The sequence below is a fragment of the Perca flavescens genome, chromosome 16, assembly GCF_004354835.1.
Source record: "Perca flavescens isolate YP-PL-M2 chromosome 16, PFLA_1.0, whole genome shotgun sequence".
Lineage (NCBI taxonomy): Eukaryota > Metazoa > Chordata > Actinopteri > Perciformes > Percidae > Perca > Perca flavescens.
The window spans coordinates 14,194,366-14,206,861 of NC_041346.1; the positions used below are offsets into that span (position 1 = coordinate 14,194,366).

Sequence of the window (12,496 nt, forward strand, 5' to 3'; positions counted from 1 at the left end):
GAAAAAAAAGGATATTGAAAAGCACAACAGGAGTACAACCTATTACAACGAAACACAATTGCACGTGCGCATTTAACCTCGGCCGGAACAGAATAATAAACAATCGAGCCGGAGGGTCATTACAGCAGTAATTATGGTGAAGTTTGGTGGAGGTTATCTCTATACTTAGTCGCTTTCATTTTAAAAGTCTGTGACTGACATGGGGTTCTTGTGGTACGCAGTGTAACTAAGCCCTTTCTTAGTTGTTTACCCACAATTCAGCTCACTTTGATCCCCAACTAAGCAGTGTCTGAGCTGCTGAATATCTTTTGGATCAGGTGGCATTACTCCTCTGATGTACTTCCCTGAAAAAAGTGCCGATGTATAATCCCCCGCCAGCAAATCTGTTCTTGAAGCCACTCAAGAGGGAGTGTGTGGTGTGATTGACACGATGTGGTTTGCATTCCTGATGAACAGCATTGACCATTACACGAGGAAACATTAAGAACGCCAGAGAGACGGAGAGCAGCTCCCAGCTGGTGTCTGCAAGCTGTCATGTTACCTTCATCTGTCTTCAAGGCCGGGCTCCTTTTTAATGACGCTAAACAATTACCCACTCACGCCCAAACAGCCGCAACACTGACTACTAAAATATTCTGTCTCCAAAACAAATGCATGTCAGTTAGCCAATAAAGACATTCATATTCTTTTATTTTTCTACAAAAATATTTTACATTAGAAAACACACCTTGAAATATACACAGCCCACTTGGTTTAGAAGTAACCATGGAACATCTCAACACAAATATATCTGTGTCTATATTTAAACGGTAGGTAAATATATCGGCAAGAATAAATCCGGTTGCCATCTTGTGAGGTCTGCTAACGGCGTCACCAGAAGGAGCTTGGATTGATGGAGGAAATTGTCCAGCTGTGAGGAAAAAGAAAAGGCTCCGGAAACTATAATCTGATCAAAGCAATATGGAATCACAATCTATCCATATTTATTACCAAAACAATACAACAAAACAAATATACCTCTTATAAAAGGCAGGGAATGCTTCTGTACCAGGGTTGGAAATGATGAGTTTCATGGAGATCCATGAGCAGAAGTTCCTCAAAGAGCGAAGGAGTACAGGTAAGTGAGTTAAGCTAGGATAACGGCGTTAAGCGACACCGAGAAACTCTTTAAGATTTGAACTTTCTGTCTTAAAAGGAAGTTTTCTTTCGTCCTACTTCCCACAGCACAGGTTGCCCTTGTCTTCGTGTAGCTGTACTGGATGGTATTCACCTGTCTATCTGCTTACAGCCCTGGATGCCATCCATCTACCTGTCGACATCCCAGCATGCCATTCATTTGGTTTCCTGTCAACATCCCACGGGGCCATTCATCTGTAAACCTAACTATCTACCTGCACTACATTTCAGGGTACTTTTCACCTGTCTGCCTGGATACATGCCGGGGTGTCAGTCACCTGTCTAACTACAGTATCTATATCCCAGATGTCATTTTTTTTCCACCTCTGTTCAATTCTAGCCGGCAGCTTTTCCTGTTGAGTTAAAATACGGTCTCTTTCTCTAGGGATTGGTGGGCTCAAACCCCCAGCCATAGTCATAGCCGTAACCTTATCTGTGACCAACCTAAACATAACCATTCGATTGATGGAGAGTGCTGGGAGGCAGTAATCAGCCTGGCAGGAAGTTCTACTTGCCAGGCACTATTTAAATAACCTGACTCCGCCAGATGGATTGGGAACTTTCCGTTGGAGAACTTTTGGGAAGGGGCGAAAATACTGGTTAGCTGATTGGATAAACCATCTGTCTATCACCACCTATGTTGGTGATAGATGGGCCAACTCAACCAATCAGATCAAACTCTTGCCGAAACCAGTCGGGAGAAGAGCAAAAACATCTTTTCCTCAGAAAAAAGCCTCCAGTGGCCGTTTTTTTTTTGCTCTTCTTTCAATGAAGAAATACTTTCTAATTATGATAAAACTTGCGCAATCGCTACTCTCATCTCATCCGTGGAAGCTGCCATGTTGTTTAGACTAACAGTCGCTTCCTTTTTGCGTCACACCTAAACCCACCTCTAAACCAACGGCGATTGGTCGGTCGTTTGGCGAACGGCTCAAAATTTTCTCTATCTCAAGATTCCAGACTGATCTGCGAGTAGAAAACTGGAGCTCGCGAGATCAGGATGGTCTCACGAGGCTACTATTTAAAGCAATAGTTCAGACATTTTGGGAACTACGCGTTTTTTTTTGCCAAGAGTTAGAGGAGAAAATTGATGTCATATATTTGTAAAAATATGAAAAATATGAGGTTAGAGAAGCTTAATTTGCAGCTCTTAACAATGAAAACAGGGGGGAAAACTGACATGCCTACATCCCAGGATGCCCTTCATTATTGCTGTAAACTTGTTTTACATTTTTTTTTAATATGTTTTATGGGTGCTGTTGGAATACTGTTGTTTTTCATGTGAAGATATTTCTGAACAGTCCCACTCAATTCCTTGCAAAGATGAGATAGTTTAGCCATTTAAGAGGAAACTAAGAGATAGAACTTATGGTTCTGTGTTGCACGGTACGAGCATTATCAATGTCAGTGAATTGATGCCCACTAGACATACCCTAGTATGATCAATGATAACTGTGTGTACTACTCATACTGCAAGGCGCTTCAGATGACCCCATCCAATGGCACGTGAAATAAATAACAGCAACAAAAACAAAATAGCAAAAACATACTAATTGATATTTATATGAACAAAATGTTCCAGTTAGTATTTAGACTGAGTGTCGACCGGCCCTCCACCAAAGAGTTTCTTTCCTGCACCCAGTTCAAGAACTTTGTCCCATGCTTTGGCATCATAGTAGTTCAGAGCGCAGGGCCAGCGAGAGCGTCCAGAGAGGTGGCAGCAGCCACAGGGGAGATGGGGAGGGGCGGGCGCCCAAAGGCGAGGCGGTGTCTGAGGTGCAGGAGCACACCTCGTATCCATTCTCTGCGTGGTCTGGGTGATGGTGCACGTTGACTCTCGTCTCCGTGCTTTTGGGCTCTGTGTCCGGAGAGTCCGACTGCATCTGGGTGCACAGCAGCCAGTCTTTAGCAATGAGGCGGGGGTATCCTGCCTCCACCTCCATGTCGCTGCTCGGTACTCGCCAGTACTCCTTTCCCTTGAAGAAATAGGACGAGCCTTCAGGAGAGAAAGAGCAAAGGGTTGGTATTAGTGTACGTTTTAAAATAAAGTGAAATACTAGAACAGAACAACATAGAACCGAATAAATTACTAACTTTACATTGTCTTTGCCCTTAAGGCAGATGAAAGTGCAAGGACGCAAATGAAGTATTAAAATACAGAAAACAAATATATTAGCAGGATTATTGAGACAGACAAATGTAAAACTAACAATATGGATGTTCTTTTGCTGCTTCCTATAACTTATTTTTGCTCGCCCTCCAGCATTGTTCTCATCATAACATTCCTCTCCTCCCTCCTGCATATTTCTTATCCATCTTTTAAAAGGGATGGTTCACATATTTTGAATTGGGGTTGTATGAGGTACTTATCCATAGTCAGTGTATACCTACAGTACATAGCGGTCAGTGCGCCCAGTTTGGAGAATCAGGCAGAAGTGCCGACATGGAAGCTAAGCAATGTACTGCTGTTGACGGGGGCAGCACCAAAATGTATAATAGCCACCTAAAAAAGGCCCACCTAAAAAAAAAATCTATATTGGTTTAGGTGTAGGCTATATTGATCGGTTAGTTTGTTTGTTTAATTGTGACTGGGTGTTTTACAGGGTTAGTTCAGATTCATCAAAGCCACAAAATAACACAAACTAACTAACTGATTGAGGCAGCGGTAGACCAGCACACACAAACCTGCACACACGCACACACATCAAAGATCTTAAGAGCAGGACCTCTGAAGCTGGCAAAAGCTCAGATATAACACAGACCTATAAACACCTGACAGGAAAAAGAGCTTCCACACATTCAGCTGGGAGTTGCTGCAGGGGAAAGAGGTGATGTTGCTTGCTCCCTTTGAGAGTAGCCTGAAATAAGGACTGAGTGCCTGCTGCTAATTTGTTGTTTTTGTGCCAGTTTTGAACATCTACAAGTGCTTTATCAAAGCCTAATCTGTACAGCCAACTGGTGGAGGCATTGCTTAAATAGGATTTGCTTGGTAAAGGCTTCCAAAAACAAGTGCAAGTTAAAGTAAACATTATTAATCTCCATGGGTGGGCAATATGTCCTCAGCATCTGACCTATTGTAATTGCGAGGAACAGCAGGAAACCTTTCTCCAGCATCAGGGGACCGACTCCAGATCTAAGGCCCTTGTCTAGTTAAAGGAAATGCCAGGACCAAGCCACTGTCATCATTTTAAAGGGTCTTTTTCTTAGCCAGAATTATCAAAATATATGAGATTATCTCTGACATTGTTTAGTCATAACATTGCAATAATACATTCCATCTTAAACTTATATTTATATCACACAATATCTCTTTTTAACCCTTTCAGTTTTTAGGCCAAAAACTGTTATTTCTGTCATTTTCCTATCTATGTGCCTATACAAAAAATAAGTCTCTTATTACCATAACCAGTCTAATAACTTGGTAACATCCTCTCCCCTTATTAGGGAAAATGGGAAACAACCAAATGGGCAGATGTTACTTGGATTGCTATGACGACATGCAGTTACAACCAAGCATGTAGGCTCATTTAACCCTTAAAGTGCTCATATTATGCTCATTTTCAGATTCATAATTGTATTTAGAGGTTATATCAGAATAGGTTTATGTGGTTTAATTTTCAAAAAACACCATATTTCTGTTGTACTGCACATTACTGCAGCTCCTCTTTTCACCCTGTGTGTTGAGTTCTCCCTTTTAGCTACAGAGTGAAGCATCTCACTTCTGTACCATCTTTGGTGGGAGTCGCACATGCGCAGTAGCTAGGTAAGGACTACTAGCCAGTCAGAAGCAGAGTATGAGGACGTTCCACGCTAGCAGCTAGGCGAGCATTAACGTGTGTTACAAAGTGACGCACGTTCATCACGAAAGTAAAGGCTGGACTACAATAGAGCTGTTTGGAGCAGTTTTTTGAACAGTGTTTTCTGTTGGAGATCGTACGTCCCTTTGGGATGGACTTTGGGCTTTGTAAACCTATTACATGCACAAAAAAGATATATAACACAATAAAGGAAAGGAAAAAAGCCAAAAAGCATTATTTGAGCACTTTAAGGACCAGAGCTATAATATGTTGATTGACAGAAAGATCAACACCAATACCAATTGGTTCATGTGCAACAGTGCACCTAGCACTGGCATACTGGGACTGACAGGTTAAACTTTTTTTATACAGAACATATGTAATGTATCCCCGTATGATAAAGCTGAATGGATTTATTTAAAAATAAAAAAATCTCAAAGCAATGAAAAAAATATCTTTTGGTGTGAAAATGGCATTAGTGTGCTTTAGTGTTAATATACTTCTTTAATAAAGACTTTCATTGACAGTATAACAGCTGCCATATTGATTAACTTATGCTATTATCCTCCACTATGCTGCACAGTGGTTAAAGAAACAGACTCTACGTTTCTACATTTTTAGCCAGGGGGTTTGATTAATCAGTGTTTTAGGTTCTAACTGTGAGAGAAACGTTAAAACTAAATTCTGGCTGCAGACAGAAATTGTGTATGTTATGCACACTATTGTAATTAAAACACAAACACAAAAAAAGTTCATTCATACAGTACAGTTCTGAGTGGTACATTTTGATGATTATTTTTCTTTTAGATAGATCATTCATTGTCCTCTCTTTTTTATTATTGCAATTTTGATTCAGCATACACTTGTAATCCATCCACATAATGGGTAATGTCATGCTAATGCCACACATTATTACACAGGGCCAGCTGTGAGCTTACACACACACACACACACACACACACACACACACACACACACACACACACACACACACACACACACACACACACACACACACACACACACACACACACACGTTTTATAGAAGGCACTATGGACATTTTATAGAAGGTGAAAGACCACAATGTTTTACAGGCCCAGATGCAACCAGTCTGCCAAGATTACTGACATGGCAGATTCAGGTGTGACATGCTCCAATAATGATCACATTACCCCACCTCCTCCTACATGTATTTAAGCTATAGCCAGAGAATGAAGAGGGGAGGAAGGGGAGGTTAGGAGAAGGTGTAAAAGGGAGGTGAAGGAGAGAGATAGGAAGAGAGGAACACACACGCATCAACACACACAGTAATTGAATAATATAAATGAAATATGCATTTAAGCTAACGCATTTAATTGGTGTATCAGTTGTTAATTTAAATTGTTGCGTGTGAGTATCACCTTGGGCTTTCTTTAATGATCCAATCTGTTTTGACGAGTTGGGACATTATTTGTACATGGAGGACATTAAAAAAGACGTATCTTAAATGTAAGGTAACCATTTTATTTATGAGCTACTTTGTCTATTATCATTATATGGACATGCAGGAATATTCTAAGCATGTTTCTTGTCCTAGATTAAACTACTTCCTTCCAGCCACCTCAGCGTGTTAATTAGAAACATTCAACAAAGGCAGGTAAAAAAATGTGTCATACATACGTGCCATAGATCTGAGACCTAATATTAATATCCTGCTGATGTACTCTGTGTGTGACACGGATTAGACATCCATCTAAATCAGACTGCAAATGTATTGCTTCCAGTATGTTACATATAGTGTTTCACAAAACCCCAAAACTATTTTCAATCTTTTTGTTTGTTACTGTATTAAGTGTTTGTGCCAACTCTGCATAAGTGTTTTGGAACAATTTCGACTTAGTAGTGAACACTTAGGCTACACTGATTGATCAAAGATCCTAATTGGTTGGATTTTTGTTTGAAAGGTTATCAGTGTTGACTTTTTAAAAGGTATAGTTCCTTGCCGGGTCAGTGGTTGGCCATATGTCATAAAAGCCAATTGAGCCAATTTAAGACAGTTAGCAGAGAATAATACTTGTGTCGTCCATCTGCCACTGCCACTTCTTCCCTGATGTGTTTCAGAAATTTCTCGACCATATTCTGGAACCAGTTTAATTCTGAACAGAAGGCAGTGACCATGCTGCAACAGTGAAACATTTCTCATGTGCCATCACTCAGCAACAACAGATGAGTAGGACACTCTCAGAAAGAATGAAGTCTTGGCTGTGGTCACTGAGAGCCACAATCAGCTCAAATACTGCAGTATGTGTGAGGATGATACTCACACATTGAACTTTAAAAGTTCCGCCTGAAAGTCGAGATAAGCAGAGACAAGTTGGGAGCCTGATAAAATGCCTGTGTTTGTAATCCATCCGCAGCATGGAGAGGAGAAAAGTGTTCAACTAAACTACTAAAACAGTTATTTGAACTTCTGTCATAATGCTTAGAACATATAAATACTGCATACTTTTTATTAACCATTTTTGTGTTCCACTTAAAACAATAGATCACATGATTTTATCTGGGCCTGCGAATGCATCTTTCTAGCATTGTCTGCACCTATTTTTGATTATGAGTCAATGGTTCTTAAAATTACCATATTAGCTTCTTCTTTTGTGCATTTCAGTCACAGTCAACGGCAATACGCCACAGACATCGTGTGGTTCAACCAAACACAGAGACAAAGTTTAACACAAAACGCACACTACTGTACCAAGCTGACATTTTTTGTTTGTAAAGTAATTTATTGACTGTATTTTCAACTTGTATCAATTTTTAACATTGACGTTGCTACACATGGAGGTTCAAAGCCAAACTGGAAGCATGACTTCCCTGATATATAATAAATGAAGAAAGACATCACATGCAGCACTCTGGCCACTAAAGTCAGCGTTTACAGTTTCATTTATAAGTTGTTGTGCAGTGGAAGCCAGCGAATTTGTGAGCAAATGATACCAAGGACGAGGATGATGAGATGGACAGCACAAGTATGGCTTTTTGTTGAGCAATGGCTGCTACTTCTGAACTGAGGTGTCTGTGTGGATGCGGAGTTGGAGCCAGGAGTGATGGAATCGAGACCTCAGAGAATTGTGCAGAATTGTGACGAATATCGATCTAGTGTAACGTAAAAGTCTCATGAATTCTGATATGACAGTTCAGACTGAGGTCGCATTGCAAAAAAAAAGAAAGAAAATCTGACCGATTTAGTAGAAAAGTGGCCAAAATCAGAAATGAAACGATCGGATTCAATATGATTTGTGCTGTTCACACATTTATGACAGAAACTCTGGATCTGATTTGGGTCAGTTTTGCCTGCAGTGTGAGCGTAGCCTTAGTGTTTTTCAAAAGTGTGCTCTCCATGAATCTGACTGACTCCACTGAGCTCACAGTGGCAGCAAGGATTAATAAGGGGAGACCTGCTTGTGGATTCAACACACCCAACACAGCTCTCCATTGTGTTTGCAGGTCAGGGCTGTTGTTGGCAAGCTGAGATGCCAGTTTTACAACCTCATTCTGGTAGACTGACTCAGTGTCTGTAATCTAAAAAGTTTGTTGTCTGAAAACTTAAAACCCTAAAGTCAAACGTACAGCTGTACGTTCTCCATAACCACAGCTCACTTTTTATGGGTCACCAGTTATTTGTTATTGTGTATGTACACATCATATAACCAAGAGCCTAAAGTATATACAGTATCTATATGAGTTTTTGTGTGGACGTACGTGTATGTTTGTGTGAGTGTGCAGTTTGTGTATAGTGTTTACTTGCATGACAAAATACTTCACAGATGCAGGTATTTGTTAAGACTGCTAAAAATGATCATTCGCTTCCAACCAATACCTTGCTACAGCTATGATATAAATATCTATGCTCAGATAAGCTAAGCTAATTGTTTGTAGCCTTTAGAAGTGGTGGTGCCAGATACTGCTGCAGGCCTAAATACTGGAATGTCTGCCAAATTTCACACCAGTTTTTCACAACAGTTTTATTAAGCGTATTTTTTCCATATAAAATGTGCCGTTTCCAAGTCCAAGTCAAGTTCCCTAAATGTTTACAGTTCCCTTTAGAGCCACATGATACTTTATAAACCTGTGTTCCCATTGTGAGTAATTTTCCACTGACGGGCAAATTCATGTTTGTGGTTGTGTTTAAATGTTGGTTAATTTTAAAACTAACGTAACTATTTTGGTAGCGAACATAAAGATGAAGAGGTTTTTCAAAACTCTCTGTGGCATTCAGTTACTGAATCTTCTTATGCAATTACACCCAGCAGATGACCAACTAAGTAATTTAACTAAAGTAAAATAATAAGTCAAAAAAACAGTGTTGATTCTTATGGCTACTCACCATCAGACCACCTCATGGCGTCGTCCATTTGTGGCGGCAGGCCCTTCCAAAGCGTGCTGTCTTTAGGGTAGCCCAGGTCCATACGTCTCAGGTGGTCATCGTAGCGCCAGTAGTGGTTGTCCTTGAAGAAGTAGGTTTTGTCGTTGTGCAGCCAAACAAAGGCTGCATCCACTCCTTCCAAGGGTAGGCCAAAGTCACTGATTGGTCGAGGGTAGCCCTCCTCCACGTTATTGTCTTTAAATACCCAGTACTTTAGACCTGAAGAGGGTGGACACATAGATCATAATTAAAAGGGAGAAATAACTAAGGATCGACCGATTATTGGTAGTTAATAAAACCGATAACCGATATTTGGAACCGATATGAATATACGTTGTAAATGAAAATCTTTAAGTCAAAATTAAGATTTTGGAATTTTAGTTTTAGTTTAAATGCTTTAAGCAATTATTTAATAAATTAGAAATTTTCAACATAATCCCCAGTAAAAGATAGTCAGATAGTGTTGTGGGCGGGACATTAAGTCAGACTCAGTGGTGAATGAAACCAAAGCAGAGGGACAGACACAGAGCTGTAGCCGAGCCAAAGTAGAACACTTTTTAAGTAATGAACTTTATCGGTAAATAAAACACTGATACAGATATCTGCAAACTGCCAAAAAACGACCTATCCCTAGAAATAACACATTCATAGATTGGAATGTATACATTAAAACAATCATCAATATCATTTGTGCCCGATATGGAGTAGCAAAATGGCAATTTCTACTAAATCAACTAAAACCACACAGACAGATACAAGAGACAGTTGAAATCCGATAGAGATATCGACCTTTGAAAAAGACTATTTTGTGGTCCCCGGGCCTCTCATACACAGCATCCACACTGTCCAGATTGGGTGGGAGGCCCCTCCAGAAGCGATGGATCTGAGCGGGACGCAGAGACACCAGGTGCTTCTCTCGAGTTAGTCGCCAAAAGTACTTCCCTATGACAGACAGGAACAGGTTAGAGCTTGGAATGTCTTTACAATATCCTATAGGAGTCTATGACAAGTAAAGCTGTGTTCAGTCTGACAACAATGCGCTGTATATATTGCAGGTCACATCCACAGGGCTAATGGTCGAACTAAAGCTCCAACAATTACCATTAAAGTGAATTTAAATGTCTATTTAAACTCTTTAAATTTGAATTTTGTTACCTTTGTTTGGATAGTTTTATCTACCTGTGAAAAACACTGTTGGGAAATTAGGCAGTTGGTCTTGTGCTTAGGAGGAGGGGTATAACTAATTAGCAGGAGGGGAGAAACAATAACCAATACACATCATGTACTGTTATGTTTTAAGAAATAATTTTTCAATATGACTATATTTAACATGTTTTGGCTAACGAAAGCTCTCCTACCACGCTGGCCAATAAGCCAAAAAAGATCAATTTCAAGCTGAGCAGATAACAAGTATACAACAACAGTCTGGCCCCTTAAGGACCATTTTGTTTAGACAGCAGAATATGTGACGGTGTATGAGCCTGTGATTCGAGCCCTGGGAGCCACACATGATTTGGCTTTCTATTGATTGCTGGAGCCACCACTCTGCCCAGCCCGTCTCTTACTCTTTCACTTTATCTCCTTTCCATTCACCCCCTTTTTCTCTCTCTTCTCTCTCACTGCCACTCTCTACTTATCTGTCTGTCCGTCAGTCTCTCTTGTTCACTTTCTCCATTTAGGCCTGAATACCTTTGAAAAAGAAGGCCTCCCCTCGTATTTGGGCCACTGCGTCAAAGTGACTGGTGCATCGGTCTGGGGCATCTTGTGCCAGCCTGAGAGAGAAAAGTTGGAGGAAAGAAAACTTTTGTGAAAAAGAAAAGAAATTACATTCAAATTGATATTCTGAACATAGAGTGCTTGCGGCTAAATGCACACCTACATTATCTTCACATAGAACAACCTCACTTATTGTAAGGTATGTAGTTCAATAAAAAAAAAAAAACCAAACCAATTAAACCGTTTGCATAAAAAAACAACTGTGGGATAATTGCACCCACCTACTGAGAGAGTCTGACTGTGTGCATGAATGTGCACACGTAGTATGACCATATTTTGATTTCCAAAAAAGAGGACACTCGGCCTGGCCTCGAGACAAATCCAGACAGTGGTGATTCTCAGAGGTTAATGAACATGCTTTATTATGCCTCAATTGTGCAAAAATAACTTCTGTAATAAAATAAAATCTGTAACAACATGTAACAAAATAATAGCTCTCTTTTAAAATAAATAAATAATATGAAATAATGTTCTAAATATGACCTGTATTAGAAAATCCAGCTTCAACAAAATATCTCTTAATACCTTTTCAATGTAATAAGATAAATAATAAAGACACTGAAACATATGTGCCAGCTTTGCACACGGTGCACTCCGCCTCCCACTTGTCCGGTCCCAACCAGGATGGTACGTGGGACATTTTTTTGCAGTTTTAGTCTTGTTTTATGGTTGTAAGTGGACTGATGTTTATACTTGTGCGCTAGTGTGTGCGTCGAGACGGCATGTGTGTGTATGTGTGTGTGTGGGGAGTGGGTGATATAGAGCGGGGGAGAAGTGAGAGTGACAGCGAGCGAGTCCTACCGACTCTAGAGTCATAGTGAGAGAAACAAAGTGTCTCCCCTGTGTTTTCTGACCACGGTGGGAAATCTTTAGCACGAAACGCTTGGGCATTTTGTGTGTAATGCTGCTCCGCTGTCTGCCCTGGTCCCTGTCTGTCTGCCCTGGTCCCTGTCTGTCTGCCCTGGTCCCTGTGTATGTGCGCGTCACAGAGCCGCTCACAAGGCAGCCTCTCGGGAATTACGTCACACAACAAAGTAGCCTACCGTAGTATTGTGTTGAGCAAAGTGCCAGTCAATTTAAGTACACGCTTAATGGTCCCATGAAAAACAGTGAAAACCGGACATTTTAATGAATTTATAAAACCCCCCCGGACGCCCCGGACAGTAGGTAAAAAGTGGACATGTCCGGGCAAAAGAGGACGTTTGGTCACCCTATGCACACGTTTCCTTCAATTAAATAGGCTAATAAACATTAGGTGAAATGCTATCACGCTGACACGATGAGGTCCCCCAGTTCATTTATCCTCTGGGCTAATAAGTGATTTAAAGCACTGACGTGGCCAGC

The 12,496-nt window shown here is 40.5% G+C and overlaps 1 protein-coding gene across 2 annotated transcripts in view; it reads right to left on the reverse strand.

The window, feature by feature from the left end:
• Positions 1-2,207: 2,207 nt before the first annotated feature.
• The window catches only part of mmp17a (matrix metallopeptidase 17a), a 75,277-nt gene continuing 64,988 nt past the window's right edge, over positions 2,208-12,496 (reverse strand). For both annotated transcript variants that reach the window (XM_028601881.1, XM_028601880.1), the window contains 4 exons: positions 11,066-11,148; positions 10,166-10,318; positions 9,338-9,595; positions 2,208-3,172 (listed from right to left, as the gene is read on the reverse strand). In XM_028601881.1, the coding sequence (XP_028457682.1) occupies positions 2,847-3,172; positions 9,338-9,595; positions 10,166-10,318; positions 11,066-11,148 (820 nt within the window). In that variant the 3' untranslated portion in view covers positions 2,208-2,846. The remainder of the gene's footprint in view (positions 3,173-9,337; positions 9,596-10,165; positions 10,319-11,065; positions 11,149-12,496) is intronic.